Source organism: Momordica charantia, assembly GCF_013281855.1.
Source record: "Momordica charantia cultivar OHB3-1 chromosome 7 unlocalized genomic scaffold, Mcharantia_2.0 BLBB01000007.1, whole genome shotgun sequence".
In the NCBI taxonomy this organism is placed as follows: Eukaryota; Viridiplantae; Streptophyta; class Magnoliopsida; order Cucurbitales; family Cucurbitaceae; genus Momordica; species Momordica charantia.
In genome coordinates, this window is record NW_028275165.1 from 2,657,966 (window position 1) to 2,683,407 (window position 25,442).

At 36.4% G+C, this 25,442-nt stretch overlaps 1 protein-coding gene and 1 non-coding gene across 2 annotated transcripts in view; both read right to left on the bottom strand.

The window, feature by feature from the left end:
* Window positions 1-3,112: 3,112 nt before the first annotated feature.
* LOC111018548 (signal peptide peptidase-like 5) overlaps window positions 3,113-25,442 on the bottom strand; it is a 53,692-nt gene continuing 31,362 nt past the window's right edge. The window contains exons 9-14 of the mRNA XM_022294669.2: window positions 10,662-10,715; window positions 10,497-10,589; window positions 7,563-7,705; window positions 6,204-6,274; window positions 3,565-3,648; window positions 3,113-3,394 (exon numbers count right to left, since the gene is read on the bottom strand). Coding sequence (XP_022150361.1) covers window positions 3,297-3,394; window positions 3,565-3,648; window positions 6,204-6,274; window positions 7,563-7,705; window positions 10,497-10,589; window positions 10,662-10,715 — 543 coding nt within the window. The 3' untranslated portion in view covers window positions 3,113-3,296. The remainder of the gene's footprint in view (window positions 3,395-3,564; window positions 3,649-6,203; window positions 6,275-7,562; window positions 7,706-10,496; window positions 10,590-10,661; window positions 10,716-25,442) is intronic.
* Window positions 5,662-5,764, bottom strand: LOC148209998 (U6 spliceosomal RNA). Its single transcript, XR_015792395.1, has one exon. It is a non-coding gene; the product is annotated as a U6 spliceosomal RNA (small nuclear RNA).

Consider the following 25,442-nt stretch of genomic DNA (forward strand, 5'->3'; position numbering starts at 1 on the left):
AAGGAAAAATAAATTTAAATATTCTTAAAACATAGGTTTACCTAGAATAAGTCAGGAGAAAACAATTTAAAGTAAAGTGGTTCATTCAATTCGTTAAGGTGACATTTTTTTATCGGTGTAGATTCAAATCTTTACTTGTGAGAGTGAAAGAGATCCGTTGTATATTTTTTTTCCTAATTCGAATTTTTACCCCAGAGAGAGATCGCCCTCTCTATCGCTCTTCAAGTTAAGACGAAACCTATTGTTTCTCTCTTCCAAATAGAACATGTCTATCTCGAGGCTGCACTTATTGTTTCTATATTTTCTCTCTCTAAAATAAAAACATGTTTTGAAAGGTTTTCACATGTTAAAAATGTTAAAAATGTTGCAAAGTTGTATTGTAGAACAGTCTTATAAGGGAGCGAAGTAGGTCTTGCACGAAAGAAAGGATTGTCTTGTGTCTTGTCTTTGTCTTTGTCTTGTCCTAATTTTTTTTTTTCATCTCTTTAACTTTCAAACACTGTCTAAAAAACTATATAGCCTTTAGAAAAACCTCAACATAAAAGCTTCATGTTTATATTTAAAAGATCTAAACTAACTTCCTAAAATATTATTCTATTTTTAAAGTTTCAAAATTTTTGAATCTTAGAAATTAAAACAATTAAGCGAGATGACACGTTTTTAACGTGGTTCGGTTTCCCAACCTACTCCACGAGGCCACGCCCAGAGAATAAGATTAACAATAAAAAAATCAGTACAATTTACAATTAATATTGACTTATGCATAAAATAACTCCCTTTTTAAATCATGCCGCAATACTTGATGGATTCCTCCTTCGATTGAATCTTTTCAAACATAAGCTCCCCTTGTGTTGTAGTCCACCGCTTGAACTCCCTTCAATGATGGATGTGTCTTCTCCAATAGTTGATAGAAATATCACAAAAGAAAAACAACTCACAGAATTGCACTTATTAAATTACATAAAAAATTCTCTCTCAAAATTTTACACCATAAACAATGCTTGAACAATTTGAGAGAATAAAACAAATTTGCTCCACACTTCTTACTTGATATGTTCCAAGACTACACAATAAATAGACCAGAAAAATTGACACGAGAAGGAAAGTGAATTTATCACAATTCCAATTCAACCACAAATCTCTCGATACAATTAAAACACAATTTTCATATAATCAATTTGTAAAACATTCCAAGAAAGATAACTAGTCGTTTGAAGCATTTAAGAGCTCAAATTCAAATTCAAACATACAAATAAATTGAATTATACACCTAAAATAAATAGAGAAAATGATTAAATAAAACGTAATGTTTTTGCAAAAAAAAAAATGCCAATAAATAAAATTCCTTTCAATATTTATATTCATGTCCTTGGTTTATTGAATTTTAACTTTAAATGAAATAAATATCTTAGTTTAACCAAGAATAAAAAGAAATTATTTAGGACTCAAACCAATAAATTATACAAAATTTACCCTACAAAAACACCCAAATGCTAATCACAAAATTAACAAGTATGGTCCAAATCTATACCATATGTAGAAGGTACGAAAGAAACTCTCTCCCCATTTTATCTTTTTAATTAAATTTTTATTTTTAATCTCTCTCCACATCTCCTCTACCCTTTAACTTTTTAAATAATATCTCAATTATCCTTTAATTTATGTTTAATTATTTTTATTGCCAAAAGTTAGAACATAAAAGAGAAATTTTTCTCTTTATTTCTATAAATTAATCCAAAAAAATTCTGAGTTATTTTTAATTATAGTTAATAGTGGAAATTTTCAAAAGTTTTTTAATATGAAAAGTTTTATCACTCTTTTATCTCCTCGAACTATATAAAGATTATTTCTTACTCTCTCCCCATTTTTTTTCCTACCAAAATTTAGTCGTCTTTTATCTTTTTCTCTTTAATTATGTTTTTTTAATCAAATATTTTAGTCAGATTGTTTTATCTATCTTCAACTTTTATTTTATAATGTAAATAATTGTAATTTTGGAGATTTGATTATTGTAATTTATTCGCTATTTTTCTTCAAAACATTTATGCTCTATGTAGTTTCTCCTATTTGTTGTTATTGTTTAATAAAATATCAAATTTTAAAAATTTGAAATAATTAAAATATGACGTAAAGTATAAATTATAAAATATATGGTGCTTTACATTATATTTGGATTTGAGTGGTATTTGAATTATGTTATTTTTGTAAATATTTTTTAAACTTTTTACTACTTACTATTCATGTGGATGCATTTTTTATTTAGTAAAATATAATGATAAACTTCACGTACGTCACATGTGTTACTCACTAGTAGTAATAAAAAGAGCAATGAAATATTCACCCAAACTAAAACTTAATTAACTAACAAAACAGCTCAAATCAAGCTAAAAAACACTCAAAAACCAAAATTAAAGCATGTTAACCATCATTGGTAACTCTTGGATCAAAGTGACCGGATAAATTGAAAGGGAATTAATTCAAATTTCATGATGGCCACATACCATAAAAATTAATTCTTGTATTTTCCCGATACCAAAGGTTGTAGGGTTAGGTAGAGACTGATAAGATTAGTCGAGGTGCAATTTAAGGATCTATTCAATACTTTTTACAGTTCAAAGACATTATTTTAAGGATCTATTCGATACTTTTTATAGAGACATTTTTTTAAGGATCTATTTGATACTTTTTACAATTCAGAGACATTCTTTTTAAGGATCTATTCAATACTTTTTACAGTTCAGAGACATTAAATACTTTTAAAGTCCAAGGACTTAATAGACACAAACCTGAAAGTTCACAGACTAAACTTATAATTTAACCTTATTTATGTATCACAGTTAACGACTTAATGACCCTCAAAAATCTTACATGGACATAAAGTATTTCCAGGTGGTAAAAAATGATAACAAATGACAAGTACCCAACAAGATGTACATTTTGAGTTAATCAAACAGTGAGGGGTGAAAATTCGAAATTTACAGAAGTTACTTTATGTCTTAACTAGTTGGCCTATACTTGGGTTGGCGACACTATACATTTCAAAATTGGTATTTTTCATTTTCTTTTCAAAATCTAAATCATGTAAAGTAAATTTAAGATCATGGATCCAGAGTTTTGAAGACTGATCAAATTATAGAAATGAATTTCCTCTTAGATACATCAAGTGTTGACAATACAGGCAAAAGATGTTACAATTATAAGAAGACACCACCCTTAACATCGTAACAAGTGCCTTTCTCACCACAGAAAGAAAAAACCTTATTTTACAGAGTTGCATTTGGAAGGGACCTAAAGCTTTAAGCTTCTCCAGAAGGATCCCTATGCAAGGGCTCCTCCCCATAACCCCAAAGTTGCTTAAGCTCACCTCTGATCATACCCAAAACAAGAGTAACACCTGCAAGTAGGTCGAAACAACCCGGAAAGGACTTCGATAAGTGGCAAATTTAAGAAATGGGATAAAAAAGATGGAATCTTGTGATCTAGTGGAAAAATGGTACAAAACAAGATCTGGTTCACAATTGGGATTTCAAGGCTTGAACTACTAATTTATAAAAACTTTGTTACCTAAGGTGCATGGGACAAGATAAAGAAGTGCAGGTTGACCATGCCCATCCATAAGATATAAGCCCAAATAAGTCAAGAAGAGACCTGTAAAAGGTTGATCCAATATCATTAGGCAAGGCAAAGAACTATAGAAATATACACAACTAGATTTCAAGTCAACTAAAAAAAAAATCAGTGATCGAAGTATACCAATCTAACTTTTTTATTGGATCATAAATCTCATGTGGAATGTAAATGGTATAAACAATCAGAACAAGTATATTCTAGGAAGCATAATGATGATTGATGAAAGCTTCCATAAATTATAACTCATGGATGAAACTCCTAAATTCATCATTATTTAATCATGGTGAGAGTTTAAGCCATTGTATAGAAACCTCAACTAATTCCACAAGACAACAACCCACATTCATGGTTATAGTGATTATAGGTTTATGCCACCAAACCTTGAAATCTTAAGTCTACGAGATAATTAGCTGATCCTACAAGAACTGAATAAGATATTAATAGTTTAGGTTAGTGGCTAACAAGAATTGTATTCATGCCTTCAACCACATTGAACTTATACTTGTTGGGATAGGCAATAACGTACTAAGTGCTATAAGTGATTTGAAAGTCTTGGTGATTACTAGATAGAAAAGCTTTTAAGTGTATCAATTATTCTACGACCAACATGACTGTAACGCCCTAAGTCCAAGTCCAGGATTTGAACTAGGATTCAGAATCTAGATTCAACATATAGTTACCCCAGCATTCTCTTGCGACCTAGCTACACCATCTACGTAATCTAAGCTACTTAGAAGAGTGAAAACTATCCCAGACCAAAACAGGTTCTTTCAGCATGCTTTGTCTTTACTCATATGCTTTCTAGGAATCCTAAAGAGGTCACCCAACCTAAGATTACTTCAAGCCAAGCACATTTAACTTTGAAGTGCTTACATTGTCGAAAAGGAAGGTGCAGTATAAGTAATTACTATCAATTCTTTTAAGTCTTTCTTAACCATGCTTACATGACCCTTCTCATTCGATTGTAGTGTAGGTTCATTCATATACCCCTCCTTCTTGGGTGTCACATGATTAGTAAACATATAAGCACCTAAAAATGATTCATAAAGGAGACTAACTTGGGATTAGTGTATATGATGTGTTTCTATTACTATATTTACTCTATAGGGTGCTTAGCTCATCGTTGCTCTATAATTACTTCTCCTTCCTATTTACTTGCTAACAGTCCTACTCATTTCAACCTTGCAGTGGCATAATCTCAACATCTCTGGCTAGCTTTAACTCTAACCTTAACATTTTATGTGCAAGTCTTTACTTCTTCAAATACTCTAACCTTAACATTCTATGTGCGAGTCTTTACTTCTTGAAATATGAAATGAGGCCCTCTCATCCTCAGTTGAACTTCTTCATGTTTGCATTATTATGTCATCTTGAGCATTCACTCAAACAACCCAAACATGAGTATCGTTACCCATCATTGACTTAGTCTCAAGTGAACATTGACAACTACATGTGCAACTTGACTTGCACTCTGCAATGCAAACTACCCTTAACGTGCAATCCTGGTAAGCCTCATGGCTACACCTTGCCTCTAAATTAGACCAAGATCTATGGGACATGTTGTCACATCTATTTATTTCAATCATGATGAATCTTGCCTCTTATTGGGCCAAAACTAGCTTACCATGCTTATAGCCTACGAGTACCCATTGTTCATTAAAATGCCATTGTGAATAGTTCATGATATTTGGGTGTCATCTTGATTCACTACTTCGTGGGACACACCTACCAAGACCAATCCAAGGTTCATATTTCCAATAATAACCATCCATCCTTTCACACTATCATGGCATAACGACTTTTGTGCCTATACCGTCTCATTAGCGAATATCGTGCCAAAGCCCAAGTCCATTGTTGAAAATGAGAGTCAAAGTTGGAAATTCTTGTAAATAACTTATTTGGAAAGTTAGATTTATTTTAAACATTTTTATTATATTCTTTGATCCCTAGAGTTCAAGGGTTAATTAGATTAGTTTACTTTCTTTGGCCTTTTCTTTTCTTTTGGTATTTTAGTATTTTAGTAAGGTGTAATCTTAATTCAACCATTTGTCAATTTGTGCGGGTCATCCTTGCGTAGGGGCTATGTTAATCTTCTCTGTATCGTTCCAATTTTATCGGATGTCCCCGGAGGGATGTGTAATTTTAATTCAACAAAAAATGTGAAAATATTTTTTCTCCTAAAATCAACCTGGTATCAAATGAGGTCTTGTGTTCGAACCCTGTAATGTATGTTCCTTTCCAATTAATATTGATAGTCACTTGTTGGACTTTGTGCAAATTTTCAAGCCCACAAGAGTGTTGGACTTTGTGCAAATTTTCAAGCCCACAAGAGAGTAGTGTAAAGTATTAATAAAAGATTAAATTTACTGTAACTTCTCAAGTTAAGTTTTTGGGTTCATGGTGATTTAACAGTCACTTAATCCTTTCCCCAAAAAAAAAAAAACAGTTACTTAATCCTCTGTTATGGTATATGATCCAACAAGAAATATGAAAATTATAACAGGCCAGGAAGGTTCACTTGACATGACACTAAAAAGAAAAAAAGGAAAAAAACGTGTCAAGAAGGTACTAACCAGTTCCATAGCCAAAAAGCAACCAAGGAAAATATCCACTGCACCCGCCTTTTTTGTGTGCTTTGTCAAATCTGGGGTCAACAAACCAACATAAAGAGAATGAACTAACAAACAGAGTTGCAAAAAGATAACTAAATAATTACAGAGAGTTGAGTTTTCATTCAATTTCAATATGTGTATCGTCCAAGCTTTTCTCCAAGGTCTACAATTTTAGGCAGTTAAACTTTAGCTTAATGGCATTAATAACATATGATATGTGCAATAATCGTATGAACGCGTACTAAATTTGTCCTTATTTCCTTTTTTATGCTAATTATTTTTCGTCAGATAAGAGGGTTTTACTTTTATCAATAATAATTGTCAAAACTCCAGAGAAGTAAGAATCATATCACAAATTACAGTTACAATATGGTGGTTGAAATAGGATAAAAAGAGTTCCAATCATCCAATATCAAGAAAAAAGTTACATGCAGTCCTGGGTAGCTGAATATGAAATGACTGAAGGCTGAATGCTGGCTTATCTTCGCCCCATTCACAAAAAAAGGGTTCCAGTTACAGCTTGGAAAACGTCGATTCCAATTTAACCCTACTTAACTATCCTGTTGTCCTTGATAATTTATCCATGACTAAATTCTGATACTAGATATTCAGTACTTAAAAAATAGGCCCCTACTACGTTAAAGTACAAAAATAAAGACACAAGAAGTGCCTTCAGCATCGTCAGTAACCCTTTTGCATGCAATGCATCTTTGAGTGAACAGAAAAAGTGTTTAGTTTCATAGTTTTGTATCTCGTCATTTTGGACGATTTGGCAGTCACCTTCAAATTAGAAATTGCACATCTTCAGGAAATGAAAAGAAAGGGGACAAGAAAAATCTAATGAAGGTGAATAGTTCTGGTCCAATACTATTAAGATTTATAGAGGCAGTAAGCACTTCTACGATGGAATCTAAGAAAGCTTCCACTTATAGTTAAACCAAACTTGATTCTCACTGATTTGTTCATCTCCAAAACTATGGTCTGAAAAACAAGGGACATTGTTTAAATTAATGGAGAAAAATGAATCTTTAAAAATATCCACTCATCATTCAACTTCTATTGAACTATTAAAAAATGTGCATTATGAATGATGATTACTACAAAGAAACTTGTACGACATGACACTGAAAGATATGGCACACGGCACCTTCCTTCTTATAGATTAAATGGCATGCATCTTAACTCACAGAAATACACCCTTCCCTATTTCCTTCCTTATATTCCTCAAAGAGATAGGTAAAACAGCCAAAAATACAAGAGATACTACAAAAACTGTCCCACGTTACAATAGAAGCATTGTAATGTATGTGACATCAGTACCTGTGACTAAACGAAACAAGCAAACCAGGGAAGAGTATATCCCCGAATCCAATCATATTGTAACCACCCCAAGGATCAAAGAGGCGAGGAGCTCTTAAGAGCATCGGCATGGATTCTCCACCACTATTGTCCCCCCGGGCAACCTGAGAAAGTTACAAACACGTCCAGCATGATAAATACAATGTGTTAAAAGTGCCAGACGCACTCTAAAGTGACAAGTCTCTTGCTTGCCACAAGGTGAGAGGCGACTATTATCAATAACTAGGTAAAAATATTAACTTACATTTTTTAAAACATTAAAACATTAAGAAAATAATTTAAAATTTAAATAAAAGTTAACTTAAATAAATTAAGAAAAAATATATAGAGTTCTTTAAATTTTTTATATGGTAAAAAACGATTGGCAACAACCCTGTCATCTGTCTGTTTGAAACCATGCATGGCACAAGCACTTGATGCTTCTTGAAAATGAGATACCATGCAGTAGCCCTCATTTAATGTTTCTTGAAAATGTATGTTCATTATTCTGCCTTCTGCTTTTCCCCATCTTCTCTTATTCTTCTTCTCTTCCATCCGAATATTCTTCTTTTTAATTTCAACTCTTCTTCCTTTCACTCTTCTTCTCTTCCATTCTTCCTCCTTTTCCACTTTGATTTTTCTTCTATCTACTTATTTCGACTCTGCTTCTTCCCTTTTATTCTTTTCTTCTCATTCCACAAAGAAGCCGTTGGCAAAAGATGGAGGAAGGTGATGGGTGCAACCTTTTAGCGTTTAGGTTCTTTAAACCTTTTTTTTTAATACTGAGAGACACCACCTATAAACAGGCGTCGCCTGATGTCACACCAGGTTGAAGGCCCTCACCATGGCTGCATTCAAGGTGTAGGAGGTCCCAAACGCCTTGCCCCTCGCCATAAATAACTGGATAAATATAATTCCATTCATCCTGCTAAACATACCCTAGGTAGAATTATCAATTAACTTTGGAAGTTGAAAGCAATTGCATGAGACATACGACTAACCCCTTAAAAAATATTATTTAAACAACGTGCCTCGTGAAACAATAAGAAATTACATTATCAAGTATTTTTATTTTATTTTCCAATAAAAAATTTTTCACTGCTGCCAACGCTGCCATTCATCGCCACCTCTACTCGCACCGCCTTTCTTCCCAACATTGACTTTTTTCCTCTTCTGATTTAATATTCAAGTGTTGATATTCCTCAGATATTTCTATCGTCCACTAAGAGAAACATTACTCTAGTGACATGTCACAAGTTCAACAGCCACAACTATCTTCAATAGTCCCAATCTGCAATAATGTTTATGTATGGTCGAGGATGGGAAGACCACTTCATTGGTTATGACAATCCACCCAGACTCAAAGATCAAAATTTTTTAATATGGAGGGCTGGGAAGAATCAAGTTATCAGCTGCTTATTCAACACAATGATAACTGAGATTGGAGAGAAATTCTTATTACGTTCCACCACCAAAGAAATTTAGCAGCTCATGACACGCTCTCCAATCAAGGAAGCACTGCTGAGCTCTTCCAAATAGAAACTACACTACAAGATCTCAAACAAGGTGAATCATCTATAACAAATTATTATATCACTTTATCTCATTATTGGCAACTCAACTTGTTTGGAACTCACAAATAGAAACATTACGAGGACATCTTTGTCTTCCATAAAATGGTGGAGACAAAGGTCCTTCAAAATTCTTACGAGCCTCAATAAATTTCTTGATGAAGTCTGCGGTCGATTATTGGTACTAAACCACTACCTTGTCTTCGAGTAGTGTTTTATGAGGAATAAGCCCAAAACAAGTAATGTTGGGGTCAACAGAACATCATCTTGCTCAAAATGGATTTGCACTCACTACTCACTCAAATTTCCCAAATGATCCTAGCTTTTGCAACTCGGGAAAATTCTCAATCATATGATGATAGCAAACCTCACAGAGGACGACCATGGTGTGCACACAGCTAAAAACCCAAGATATGTCAAAGAGGGAATCCATGGGAAACCAGCCAACTGGAAAAAATAATGTCAGTCAAGACTTCTCAGACTTGCAGCCAACACAAAATGTAGAACTTCTAAAGTTGGAATCACGAGGTGTTAGTTTGGTCCATCCCTCTTGGAACTCTCCTCACGAGAGAGATTGTGAGTGGGAAAATCTTTGGCTTCCCTCAACTCCATTCACCTCTATAATGTCAAGGATAGGGAACATGAAATTTGGAAAATTAATGAGAAATTTTCGGTGAAATCTCTTATCATTAGAATCACTAAAGGTAACCTAATGCAGCCCTTCGCACTTTAAGGCTTTATGGAACAGTAAGGTCCTAAAAATATAATGTCTTTATCTGGCCCTCACTCTTTGAGGGTTAAATACTATGGATAGGGTTCAGAAAGTTAACCCTTCTTTTGCCTTCAGCCTGCACGGGTGAGCTTCATGCAAAAGAGGTTCAGAGAACAGATAACCATCCATTTCCATTGCCCCTTCTTCAGCTCCCTGTGAACAAAATTGTAGATGCTTTTCATCTGAATTGGGTGCAATGTGATTCCACCAATGCTTTATCTATCCAAATTTTTCGTGGTCAATCCTTGGTGCACCAAAACCATATTTTGTGGATATTTTGGCTAGAAAGAAATAGGAGAGTCTTACCAGAAGAGAAATCCATTGATCAACCTTGGATCCTTTTATCTTTTTGGGCTTTCAAAAGATTCCAAAATTAATATGCTGCAGCTTTTCATGCCTCCTTCCCTCAAAGGCCCATTTAATCTAGGTTAATGCGGTCAAGGCTTTATTATCAAAATTTTGGTTCAAAAGGAATCAAAGAATATTTAAAGATGAGTATATATCAACACGTAACTTAGAATTAGATTTGAAACAAACTTCAGAGTAAATACACAAAATTAAATAATTACTTACCGCAATCATTACACTCTCGTTAAATAGTGCTGGTGATATGAACACCCAGAAGATGTCATAGATAAATGCACAGCAAAGCAGTACTGTTGCTACCTGAGATAATTAAGAATATAAGGGCTTTGAAGCAATATATGAACAATCAAATAGATGAACTTCTTGGTATACCTTAATATTAGGTAATCGGGCCACCTGCAAGACTGTTATCATCAGGCAGATACCCTATCGAGAAGAAATTAAGAAATTAAAATCTAAACATTGCAATCAGGCACGTAGAGAGTGAAGCAGCATAGTTGAAGTAACAACTGAATGTAGAATTGAGTCAAATATTACAGCAAACCTCCAGAAGATACATATAAAGAGATTTGTAGATTCAAGATTCAACCTACATAAATAACAGCAAACCCTCCAGGAGAAAAATAGCTAATTGGAGTCACCTTTAAAAGATTCTCTTCTATCGTCACCAGAGATGAAAGCAGAACTTTCATTTGGCAGGACAATTGGAGCGACGGAGGTATTTTAAGGAAGATATTACCACCTCATCAAAATAATTCAACAAAACATCCATTCCAGATAGTTTGATGGGAGAACTATTTTCCATCAAAGGATTCTTCGAAGGTGAATAAAGGTCAATACCATCTTCAAATAGTGCACTAATATCTTCTTTCTATATATATATAATTTCTTTTTTTGATATCCGGAAGTAGAGCTTTGCCCCCCTATCCCGAAGCCACCCACACCCACCCCAAGGCCTAACATCTTTATATTAATCTTCAATAACCCTTCCGTTACCAAATCTTGACTTAAAAACCCAATCTCCTCCACATCTAAACTTGTGAATGATAGAGAAAAATGATTCTTGCTTACAAAGTAGGGATACAAAGGAAGACTAAATAGCAATTACATGGAAAAACAGAAAAAGAAAAAACATTCAAGCTTAGCTATTAGGACAAAGTACAAATGAGAAAATAAAATACAAAGAAATAACTGTACAATAATTTAACACTCCCCTCAAGCTTGTGAATGAAGATTCTCCATTCTCAACTTAGCTAACCAAATGCTCGAAGTTGTTGTTCGATGATATCTGCTATTTGATTATTAGCTGTCACAAATGGACAACTAATATACAACCAATATTTATAATAAAAATATAACACTCTCCCTTGGCAAGAATAAGGCCCCAGGACCCGATGGCTTTACAGCAGAGTTTTTCATTAAATTTTGGAAATTCTTGAAGGCAGATTTTGCAAGATTCTTTGCTGAATTTTATGATAATGGCAAACTGAACTCGTGTATTAAGGAGACTTTTATATGTCTTGTTCCGAAAAAAGACAAAGTGGAGAAAGTAAAAGACTTCCGTCCCATTAGCCTTACGACGACTACTTATAAGATTTTGGCAAAAGTGCTAGTAGAGAGGCTTAATAAGGTTATCTCTTCTACCATCTCTAGTAATCAAAGTGCTTTTTTAAGTGGAAGCCAGATTCTTGATCCTATTCTCATTGCAAATGAAGTGGTGAATGATTATAGAAGTAGAAAGAAGAAATGGTGGATTTTGAAACTCACAATTGAGTATCCGTTTCCCACCCTTTCCTGCTAGGATTGGAAATCCTGTATTTTACATATCCATACGATTGAGTCCTTGGGTTTCCGAAATTATGTAAAAAGAGGTGCTTCGAATCATTACTATTTGACTCGGACCTATTCTAAAAAAGTCGAGGCATTTCGAATTGTTTGTTGACACGGACAAAGTCAAGGAAAACCTCTGAAATTCTTTCAATATTGGACCTTGGACATATAATAGTTCCGAATCGAATCTCTTTAGAAAGAAGATCTTTTGTTTGTTTTATGGTAGCCTGTTCCAGTTCCCTTACGAAACTTTATATGGAAAAAGCATTTAGTAAAGTTGATCGGGCATTTCTTTCAGAAGTCCTCAAACAGAAAGGCTTTGGCAAAAAGTGGATTAATTGGATAAACGGTTGTATTAGAGGCAATAACTTTTCGGTTTTCATTAATGGGAGACCGAGAGGGAGAATTAAGGCTTCAAGAGGGTTGAGGCAAGGAGATTCCCTTTCTCCTTTCCTATTCTTATTGATAAGCGATGCGCTTAGTAGTTTTTTGGACAGCATTTACCAAAAAGGAGTGTTCGAAGGTTTTGTAGTGGGAAGGGATTTAATTCACATCTCCCACTTGCAATTTGTTGATGACACATTATTGTTTTGTAAAGATGATGATGAGATGCTTAAGATCCTATTTGAAGCCATTAAAACTTTTGAGTGGTTGTCCGGCCTTAAAGTGAATTGGGAAAAATCATCTTTGAGTGGCATAAATATGGAAGACCAAAGGGTTGTGCAGGTTGCAAATCCTTTTTGTTGCAAAGCTGAACGTCTCCCTATTTTATATTTCGGCCTGCCTTTAGGAGGAAATCCCAAACTGGATTCTTTTTGGGCTCCAGTTCAAGAACGAATTTCTAAGAAACTTGATCGTTGGAAAAAGTATCACTTATCAAAAGGTGGAAGAGCGACTTTATGTCAATATGTACTTAGGAGCATTCCCCTTTATTACTTATCTATTTTTCAAGTCCCAGTGAGAGTTAGTAAACAAATTGAGCAAAAGATGCGTTCCTTTTTGTGGGGCGATTCTTCGAAAGGATCCTTGAGACATTTGGTGAGATGGGATATTGCCTCCCTCCCGCGGGAAGCAGGTGGTTTAGGCATTGGTTGTATTCTTAAGCGCAACAATGCTCTTTTATCTAAATGGGGATGGAGGTTCAGCATGGAGACAAAAGCTTTATGGCGTAGGGTGATGGCCAGCTTATATGGTTCTGACCGTTTCAATTGGAATGCGATACCTAAACTTCATGGTTCGGGTCGTAGTCCTTGGAATAATATCAACAAACAGTGGCTTCAGGTGGAGAAATCCTCTTTTTTCAAAGTTGGCAATGGTCAGAGAACTCTCTTCTAGCATTATTTATAGATTGGAGTCTCTCTCTTAAAGGATAGATTTCCTTTTATTTACAGCATTTCGGCTTCTCCTCTTATTTTGGTTTCGGAAGCTTGGGATAGTGAGTCCTCTTCATGGAATATTGTAACTCGAAGGGCATTGAAAGATGAGGAGATTTTGGAGCTTTCGGAGCTTCTTTCTTGCATTTCTTCAGTTACTATTTCAGAAAATGATGATGTTCGTTGTTGGAGTTTGGAAAAGTCGGGCCTCTTCTTCGTTTCTTCTTTGTGCAAGTCTCAAAGAGCTGATTTGCGTGTTTCAAAAGCTCTTCTACTCTCTCTTTGGAGTTCGGGCAGCCCAAAACGAGTTAATATGTTAATTTGGATTCTATTATATGGCAAAGTCAATACAGCAGATATTTTGCAGAGAAAGTCTCCAAAGATGGCTTTACAACCATCCATTTGCTTTTTATGTGCAGAAAATGAAGAAAGCTTAAATCATGTCTTCTTTTTCTGCCCATATACTGCTGTTTGTTGGAATCTTTTTCTCCAGATGTTCCAATTAGTATGGGTGTGGGATCGTGAGGCTGCTAATAATATTTTTCAGATTCTACATGGTGTTGGGTTGGCACCTAAAGCTAATCTACTTTGGATTAATGGATTTAAGGCTATCATCTCAGAATTATGGTTTGAGAGAAATCAAAGGATTTTTGAAGATTCTTGTCACCCGCCATTGGAATGCTTCAACATTGCCAAATTCAAAACTTCTCAATGGTGTGCTCTTTCTGATCTGTTCTCTTCATATTCCCCTAGTATGATTTGTATGAATTGGGAGGCCTTTATTTCTCCTTTGTAGTCTTGTCTTATGTTTTACTTTCTATTTCTTGCTTTCTCTATCACTCCTTCGGGAGTTTGTATCTTTGAACAATTTTGTTCCTTTTCATATATCAATGAAAAGTTCGTATCTTGTTCAAAAAAAAATTGTCTTTCTAAAAGGTCTTTAGTTAGCATATCCAACATTTGTTCTGTAAGAGAGATATATTACACCTACATCACTCTTCTCTTTTATAAAATACTTGTCAACTTCAATATATTTGGTCTCAATCATGTAGAACTAGATTAATGAGTTATGGCAGTCTTGTTATCTCAATAAACCGGTATAATTATCTTCTGGGAGAGTTTCAATTCCTGTAATATCTTTTTCATCCCTATACCTTGGCAAATTTCATGGGCTAAGGAACTAAATTCTGCTTTAGCACTACTCTTAGCTACTTCATTTAATTTTTAATTTCACCATGTAACTAGATTTCCTCCAAAAAAAACAATAACAAGAAGTAGGTCTTATGCCTTTTAAATAATGTACGATTGGAATGGTCGGACTTCCTAATATTTATATATTGTCATTTGTAAATATTAGTTCTTAATAATTGGTATTTATTGTCTTTTAGTTTTTCCTTATATTGTAATGAGTTTCTTTTATATAGACTTAGGTCGCACATATTGATATAGTAGAATAGTTTTTATTCTCTCAAAATTAAGATGGGTATGGAGCGGGAAATAAAACCTTAATTTTAGTCACCACCTAACCCTAGCTGCCACCTAGCCATTGTCACTATCAGAACCCTAGCTGCTGTTTGAAATGTTGCACTCTACCTTCGACAACATCTCTTCTGTAGCAAGTTTGCCTTTTCAGGGTAGGTCGTTGGCATTTATATCGTGGCCCCATAAGTTCATTCGCTAGTCATCTTCCTTGTGCCTTCATAGGTCTTCAAAGGTACTGCAGATCCGTCACATGAATCTTAATGAATCGTCGCGCATCTCTGAGGGCTCTATGCACATCTATAAAGGCATCATTCCATTTCCATTCCTCCATAAGTTTGAGGCTTTATCGCATCTTTATCTCACTCTGTCGTTTGTGGTGTCTACTGTTTGCACTCCACTGTTCATGGTATACACCATTTGCATGGTGACCAATGACATTTAAATTTGGTTGTTTCCACTTTATACGTCTAGTGTTCGAGAATTTAAGACACTCATAGCTCTGGGCTTGGTCTGGCTTTGAGTTCTTAGATTGGTTTGAATTTTTTGGTTTGATTCAATTAAGATCTCGATTCAGTTCACCACCATCTAGTCTACTTTAACATCTGGTATAAGATCCTTTTCAGGTGTCACCCTTCGTTCTTTTTTTTTTTGTAAGAAACAATTTCATTGATGATATAAAATTACAAAACCCTAAACGTAGATTACATGAAGCACTTCCAGTTGGCTAGTTGGCTAATAGGGAAGTGTGGCTATAGTAGCTAAACATTTGGGAGCATTTACACCAAGAAATGAACAAGTATACTATAGCATCAAAAAGCCTCTCAAAAGGTTGTTCCTTATCGTGGAAGGTTCTATGATTTCTCTCCTGCCATGTGGTCCCGTAAAAAGCTTGGACAAAGTGCAACCGAAGATATTTCTTTTTCTTTTTTGAAGGGGTGTCTAACGAGAGTGGTTTCCAGGAGTGGAAGGTCTGCTGGGAGGACAGTGCACCAACCAGCCAAAAGTAGAAAGGATGTAGTTCCAAAAGCCTGTAGCAAACTAACAGGAGATAAAAAGGTGGTTTTGTGTTTTCTCACTTTGTTTGCACATCAAACACCAATGTGGAGAGAGAGGCATATATGGCATCCTTTGTTGGAGCTTTTCGTGGTGTTGATAGCACGATGACTGCATTCCCAAAGAAAAAATTTCACCTTCTATGGGTATGTGCCTTCCAAATGGCATCGTATAGCAAGAAGAGTCCAGAAAGTGGGGAGTGAGATCTTTAACAAGGGAGCTGGTAGAAAATATTCCATTGGACCCTAGCTACCAATACATTTTTGAAATTTCTATAGAATACTACAGAAATTTCTATAGCCTAGGTGTCACCCTTCGTTTAGTACAATTCATTTCTTTATATTGGTCAAAATTTCGTGTAACAATACTACAGGAATATTTGGTGATAATGGTGGTGACCCAAGTATAGAGCTAATTCATTAATTCTTGAAATTTCTATAGAAAAACTAACCTTCTAAAAATTCCTATGAATTCTCAAGACTAGTAATGGATGGATCATGCTGTGGCTGATTAATTAATGCATCTGTTTCTACTGCCTTTCTATGCTCTTTCTGTCCCCTCTATCAATGAAAGATCTCCTTGAAATTAAATTCCCAGAATTAGCAACGGCCAAGAGCTGGAATTTGTAAACCAAACCCTTTGATATCCTTTTCCTTTTCCAAAGTGTCTTCAATCACTCTATTACAACCACCAGCAATTAATTCTTCTTTCTCACAACTAAAGTCCGAATAGGGGATAGAGACATTTCATCTTCCGTACCTTGCTTGAACCTCAAGACGTAAAGCTTGTTCCAAAATTAACCTAAATCCATATCAGTGAAGTCTCGTCTTCTCAAAGAATGATTAGGTCTCAAGCAGTTGTATTAAACTTCCACATGAATTGTTATGTTACCAAACTTTGTGAATATATGTATAAGAGAAAGGTTTTCTTATTTCCTTGAGTCGTGTGAAAGGCTTACATTTATATGAAAGACTCTCAACCATAAAACTAGGCAAGTAGTTTACAAGTAAAAATAAAATCTCAACAAAATCCTAATTTACAATTGAACCAATTCAGCTTGATTTTCTACACTCCTCGAGCTGGATGGTATAAAACTAGGAAATTAGACTGCCAAGACTGCAAAGCCTTATTAATATGTTAGCAACTTGCTATTGGGACATGCCAGATCGATAGTATTTGTCTCAACATTCTCATGGATGAAGTGGCGATCTATCTCAACATGCTCATTCGATCATGATGTACCAGATTCCTTGCGATGGCTATGGTAAATTGATTATCACACTTAGTCCTTCTCTTCCTTGGTCTTGAGCTCATGATAGCCTAAGGGACTGGAACAGATCGTGAAAAAATCCCAGTTCATTGAAGATAGAAATACCTCGGTCCACTCCCAAACGAATACTAGCCCAATCCACAATCCCAAGGCAATGCCTAATACTCCAAAAACGCCTCCCAAGACCTCATAACCTTTGACAACCTGCATGGTTACCATTTCTGGAAAGTCTTCACACCACCCCTACGGAAGGAACAGGCCCACAAAAAGCATAACCACTAGTATCTGCAGGCGGGGTAGAAGCAGATCCGGAAATGATACGAGTGATGCTCCAACGGCCACAGCCATCCAACCTCAAGGAACTACGGGGATTCCTAGGCTTGACAGGATACTACCGCATGTTTGTCACAAACCATAGAGCCATGGCCGCCCCTCTAACACAGTTGTTGAAGAAGGATGCCTTCAACTAGTCACCCACGGCCACCGCTGCTTTTGAAAGTCTGAAAAGAGCAATGGTGACCTTACCGGTGTTAGCTCTATCAAACTTCACTAACCTTCGTTATTGAAACAAGCGCCTCAGGGACTGGGTCGGGGGCCGTTTTGTCCTAGAAGTAGAGACTTTATCCATGAAAGAGAACTGATGGCCATCATCCTTACAATCCAAAAATGGCGCCCATACTTGTTGGGACAACAATTTCTAGTACGAACCGACCAGTAGGCTCTAAAGTATCTATTGGAGCAGAAGATTGTTCAACCCGAATATCGGAAGTGGGTATGCCGTATGGTTTGTGTTTGGTATAAAAAAATCAATTTACATCCAACGGTGCGCTTACCTCAGGGCAAATCCATAAGGATCCAAGTCCCATTTTTTTTCAAGAGCTTATCGTTCCCCTAGAGTGGCTACTCTCCATTCAGGTCTTTGTAAGGCAACTGTAACGGGAGTTTGTATATGATGTAGTGAAGTCACAAATGCTCTAAAATTTGTGAGAGATTAGTATAAGATAAGTGGTACCATGTGGCTACTCTATACTGTCATCTGGTTTGTGTTTGGTAAAAAAATCCATTTACATCAAACTGTGCGCTTACCTGAGGGCAAATCTATAAGGATCCAAGTCCCATTTTTTTTCAAGAGCCTATCGTTCCTCTAAAGTGGCTACTCTCCATTCAGGTCTTTGTAAGGCAACTGTAATGGGAGTTTGTATATGATCTAGTGAAGTCACACATGCTCTAATATTGGTGAGAGATTAGTATAAGATAAGTGATACCGTGAGGCATGAACGAACACCTTTTCTTACAACAATGGGTCTATCTAAAACATAACTTATTGTCTCGTGTACTATCTCAGGGACACTAGGATTTTGGTTTAGATCTTGGCTTTGCATAACTTGTGCAAATCTTTATTGAATGAAAAGAAGATTGCGCCAATTCAAGATCTCGAAGAGCGGGATGACAGAGCTCAACAAAGGAAGGATCTTGCAAAACGTTGCAAGGGATGCCATGTTGCAAGAAAGAAAAGGGCTGGGCCAGCAAGTAAGAATCCTACCAAGACCTTCGAGATTCAGAGTGCCGGAGCGTTAAGCGGCACACCAGAAAGGAAGAAATAAATGAAGCACCCCACAGACTTTTTTCTCTCCATCTCCAGAAAAAAAGGTTGTATTTCGTTCCTCTCAAGTTGTCTTGTTCTCTGTAAATAAACTTGTGGTTCAAACGTAGAGAGAGATATGGGAGTTGACTCAGAAGGATAGGAAAGTCAAGGATGCAATCCCAAGTATGTGGTTCGAGATCATAATGCTCCCCCTGAATTAGAGAATTGAGAAAATACGGTTCATTTTCAAGGAAGGTAACATCCATGGTATGAAAGAAATGGTTAGTTGAAGGACGATAACATTTGTTCCCTTTCTTGTTTGGTGAATATCCAAGAAAGGTACATTTCATAGATCAGGCATCAAGTTTACTATAATTCTGAGGATATATATGAACAAATGCAATATACCCAAATATTTTTAGTTTTAGTGGAGATACGAGATGAGATGTAGGATATAGTGTAAGTAATCTTTTTAAAGGTGTTTTGAACTTAAATATGGGAGGGCAGCCGGTTCATTGGATAGGTTGCAATGAGAACAACTTCACCCCACAAGGTTTTTGGAACATGTGATGTGAGCATTAGGGATTAGGCTACATCGAGGAAATGCCGATTTTTGTGCTCAGCCACACCATTTTATGGGATGTGTGCCAACACAAGAACTCTGGTGAACAATACCATGAGTTTGAAGATAGGGTTCAAGAGTGGAATTGAAAAAATCACGAGCTTTGTTAGTTTTAATACTTTCATATTGACTTGAAATTGATTTTGGATCAAATTATGAAAGACTGTGAATTGACTAGTTTAAGAGTTATCTCAATGAAGAGAAGAAACCAGCATGCCCCATTGATATTTTTTACCCGTGAACGACCCAAATGTCTTCATAAATAAGAGAGAAAGGTTGAAATGGAGAATAAGTATGAGGTAAAAAATGAGCACGTGTGTCTGGACAGTTGACAAATTTCGCACTAGAAAAACTGACTCTTTTAGTTTTTATTAAGAAATAAAGAAGGGAACAAACGTTCAAGATAAACAAAGGGAACAAACATCATGACAAGACTATCTTTATTTGTCTGGTTTAGAGATTTAGGAACATAAGCGAGACTCACAATTAGACGAAACTACAAGCTTACTTCTTTTTGGTAGGAGACCCCTTGTTTGGAGAAGATACAACCTTGCACATAAATCAGCATTGCCAATCATCTTCCTCAATCCCAAGTCCTGAGAAATGCATTAGTTGCAAAGAATTGAGTTTTACCGTTTAAGTCTTAATTTAGCTTTGCTTAGCTTACTCAGACAGAAGATTATACTCCAATTTTTTCACAAATAAAACTTATTCAAGAGTTAGGGAGCTTGACATTTCAATACTTCCAAACCCCCCTTAATGACATCCTTGACAAAAATTCTGGTTTCATCCCACATGATCAAAATGCCTCCTGATTTCCTGAGAGGATCAATGGCTGACCATCCAATATCTCTAGAACTCAGTAAGGACTTGATTGAAGAAAAGTCTAACTGTTGAAGCATTGTCTCTTGCAAAAACACTACATCAGGATTCAAATTTCGAATTAGACGTAATCTTCAATTTCTTGTCATCTTTACCGAGTCCTCGAACATTCCATGATAATATCTTCATGTTGAGTTAGGGATTGGTATCAAATGAATACCAATTTCGTTGAGAAAAGATGGAATGTCATCAGACTCTTTAGCTTCCTTGCCCTCATCGAAAAGAGTCTAAATATCATGGGCCAAGGATGATTCACATAGTACTTCGCTGGGCACATCTATTGATCAGGAATAGGAGAAGAGTCTGGGCTGCTAACACTGATTTCAGAATCTAAAGCATCATCATAAGGAGATGGAGGAGGACGTAGGGAAAAGGCCTTCATTCTTAGTTGAATGAATTAATCCGTGTGAGAGAGAAGGATTATCATTATGTCTCGGGAAGAAACCAAAGCAGGGTGCATTGTTCTCTCATCATTAAAAGCCTCCAATAAATTTGATTGTAATTTCTCTTCTAAATTAATTCTTTCCATGCTATTAATTGGTAACGCCTTTTCCTTTTTCCTTGTATAGAAAAAAAGGCAGAGGTTCTATGAGACCTTTCAACTTCTTAGCCGCCAAGGGAAAGGAAAAACCTTTCGTTTTCTAAGAATTACTTTCGGGACTTCGTTCTTTAGATAATTCATTACTTTTGTCTGCTGGGTTGACAAGATTTCCTTCACCTTCCCGCTGGCAATTAATGACAGAGGATTGGCACACCCCTATGGGAGTTTTAATGGTTGTTAATGAATAATTTAGACCCTTCGCCTTCTGCAAATGATAATCAGACAGTGGTTATTGATGTAACTAACTCTACTTAAGTTAGTTTAGTTTAGTGGTTTGGGGTAGTTAGTCTTTTATTATTGAGTTACTATCCTTTTTACCGTGGCCTTCTTCCTATAAATAGGATGCCCCTCGTATCTTTAGATGCATTCATTCCATTAATCAGATTTTAGTCTTTCCTCTACACCAATTTGGTATCAGAGCATCCAAAAGATCTTAGGCTTTACAAATGGCGGGAAAGAAGAATATTTCTCTAGGAGGAGATTCTTCGCTCGCTGAAAAAGAGACGGAAGGAACAGCCGTCCTCTCTCCACGATCGTCAACAACTCGCTTGCTGATGCTTGAAGGAGCTGTGGAAAATCTGCAGCGAAATGTGGTTGAGATTCACAACATTCTGAATATCTTGGTGGATAAAAGAGATAACCTCCAACTACAACAAGAACAACCAAGAAAGAAGAATGGGAAAGAAATACAGGAGCAGGGTATTACAATTGACCGTAATACAAATCCTGCAGCACCAAGATTACTTCAAGATCCCCCTTTTTATTTAGAATCCCACCCTACTTTAGGGACACAGCCTGATATCCCCCTCACTCCCAACCAAGATTTTCATGACAGAGCACCAAGAAGACATCAAAAACCTCCATTTCCTCCTCGTCAGTTCCAAGATTGGCAGAGGCATCATCCAAATCACCGCCGCTATGCTCGATTCCCTCGGCGACAAGAATTTTCATTGGACTCTTCAAGTGATGACGACGAATATCCACAGTGGAGACACGGCCAGTGACAGAATTACTGCAATCAACATCATCACCGCGACCAAAGTGAATATAAGATGAAAGTGGACCTGCCCCATTTCAATGGAAAAATAGACATTGAAGGCTTTCTTGAATGGATCAAGAACGTGGAGAGTTTTTTCGAATATATGGCCACACCCAACTACAAAAAAGTCAAACTTGTAGCTCTCAAACTTAAGGGCGGTGCTTAAGCTTGGTGGGAGCAATTGGAAACCAACCGGCTCCGTTTTGGTAAGTCTCCCATCCATACATGGGAAAAAATGAAAAAACTTATGCGGGCTAGGTTTCTCCCTATTAATTTTGAACAGATCTTATACACACAATATCAAAACTGTAAGCAAGGGACACGTTCTATTGTTGAGTATACCAAGGAATTCCATCACTTGGGGGCAAGAACCAATCTTGGTGAGTCTGATCAGTACCAAGTAGCTCGCCTTCTCGGTGGTCTTCAGCCGGATATAAAGGAAAAGCTTCAACTCCACACCATTGGATATCTAGATGAAGCAATAGCCACGGCCATCACCATCGAGGAACAACAAGCTAATCGATTCAAGTTCCAATACCAAAGACGATCAACCATTGATAATCAAGCCAGCTCTTCCAAAAAAAGGTACACCTGTCCTAGATAAAACCTTACACAGCACTACACCAATCCCCAAAGGTAAGGTTGTTGAGGAAAGCAAACAATCGAAGAATTTGGTTAAAAGAACAATAAATGCATATAATAGGCCAACGTTGGGGAAGTGTTTTCAATGTGGCCAAGTCGGACATTTATCCAATGAGTGTCCCCAACGGAGAACAGTTAATTTTTTAGAAGATTTTCAAGATCTTGGTGAATCTGGCGACCAAGAAGATGAGCAAAAAATCACATATCTAGAACCCGATGATGGTGAGCAAGATTCTTGTGTTTTAGAATGCATTCTCCATACTCCTACAGCTCAACCAGCTCAACAAAGACACTCCTTATTTCGGACAAGATGCACGGTTAATGGAAAGGTTTGTAATATCATCATTGATAGTGGAAGTACCGAAAATGTGGTTTCAAGTAAGTTGGTCACAACACTAAATCTTCAAGTATCCCCTCATCCTACACCATATAAGGTCAGTTGGATCCGTAAAGGAGGTGAAGTCCTCGTGAATACAATATGTACTATCCCTTTCCATTGGAAATGGCTACAAAGATCAAATAACATGTGACGTACTTGACATGGACGTTTGTCAAATACTTTTGGGATGTCCATGGCAATTTGACACTCAAGCTATTCATAAAGGTCGAGAAAATACATACGAATGTACGTGGATGCGGAAAACAGTGATTCTTAGACAAACAGTATGTCAGTCAAAAGCCTAGATAAGGGCAATCTATTTCATGTGTGCAGCGTGAAACAACTTGTACTGCATCACACACATCCTATCTTAGGCCTTGTTATCAAAAGTTTTGATGCTGAAGATGACCTAAAACATACTATTATTCCCTCGGAAATTCAGACCCTCCTTGCTAAATTCCTTACAGTCCTCAAACCACTTGATTCCTTACCACCACTACACGATATCCAACATCATATTGACCTCCTACCCGAGGCCACCTTACCTAACCTCCCACATTATCGGATGAGCCCCAAAGAATACAAAATCTTACACGATCAAATAACAGACTTGCTATACAAAGGCCATATCCAACCTAGCCTAAGTCCATGTGCTGTCCCTGCCCTTTTAACACCCGAAAAAGATGGGTCTTGGAGAATGTGTGTTGATAGTAGAGCTATCAACAAAATTACTGTGAAATACAGGTTCCCTATCCCTCGAATCAATGATCTCCGTTATCATCAGATCAAAATAAGACCAGGCGATGAATGGAAGATCGCTTTCAAAACCAATGAAGGATTATTCGAATGGTTAGTCATGTCTTTTGGTCTCTCATACGCCCCTAGCACATTCATGAGACTTATGAATCAGGTTCTCCTTCCTTTTTTACATAAGTTTATCGTCGTTTATTTTGATGATATTTTGGTTTATAGTAAAAATAAGGAAGACCATTTATCTCACCTAGACACAGTGTTCTCGGCCTTACACACTCACAAACTTGTTATTAATCTTAAAAAATGCATCTTTTTAGTTACAGAAATCTCCTTTTTAGGATTTATTATAAGGACTGATGGACTTCAAATGGATCCCTCCAAAATCAAAGCTATATCAGAATGTCCACAACCAAATTCTATCAAAGAAATACAATGTTTTCTTGGAATAGCATCTTTCTGTAGGAAATTTATTAAGGATTTTAGTTCTATAGCTGATTGTTTAAAGAAAGGAAACTTTCGTTGGGGAAATGAACAAACTTACAGTTTTCTTACATTAAAAGATAAACCTACTCAAAGTCATGTGCTTAAGCTCCCAGACTTTACACATTTGAGGCAGCAGTAGACGCATCGGGCATTGGCATTGGAGCTGTTCTATCACAAAATCAGCATCCAATAGAGTATTTTAGCGAGAAACTCAGCCCTTCTCGCCAAACATGGAGTACATATGAGCAGGAACTATATGCTCTTGTCCGAGCCCTCAAACAATGGGAGCACTACCTATTAAGTCAAGAGTTCATCCTATTCACCGATCACTTTTCCCTAAAATTCCTTCATACACAGAAAACAATCAGCAGAATGCACGCTCGTTGGCTGTCATTCCTTCAAAGATTTGATTTTGTGATTAAACACAAAAATGGGACTTCAAATAAGGTTGCCGATGCCCTCAGCCGCAAAAGCACATTTTTAACAATTTTACAAGGGGAAATTACTGCATTTGCAGATCTTCCTAATACTTATTTGCATGATCCAGACTTTAATACAGTTTGGAATCAATGTCAAGATCATACAAATGCTGGCGAATTCCATATACTTAATGGTTACCTTTTTAAAGGAAACCAATTATGCATCTCACACACATCCTTAAGGGAAGCTCTCATAAAAGATTTACATGCTGGCGGGTTGGCTGGACATTTTGGTCGAGACTAAACATTTAACCTTGTGGCATCACTTTTTTTCTGGCCAACATTAAGGAAGGATGTATTCAATTATGTTTCCAAATGTTTCATATGCCAGACAAGTAAAGGCACAAAACAAAACACCGGCTTATATATTCCTCTTCCTACACCCGAATCTATTTGGGAAGACCTATCTATGGACTTCGTGCTAGGACTTCCCCAAACACAGCGAGGTTTTGACTCAGTTATGGTTGATGTGGACTGCTTTAGCAAAATGGCACACTTCTTAGCTTGCAAAAAGCAAGCAGACGCAGTATATGTGGCAAATCTCTTCTTTCGTGAGATTGTTCGTCTCCATGGGGTTCCTAAATCGATTGTTTCAGATAGAGACGTCAAGTTTCTAAGCCATTTTTGGCGAACAGTATGGCGTAAATTTGACATTTCTCTTAAATACAGTACAACCAATC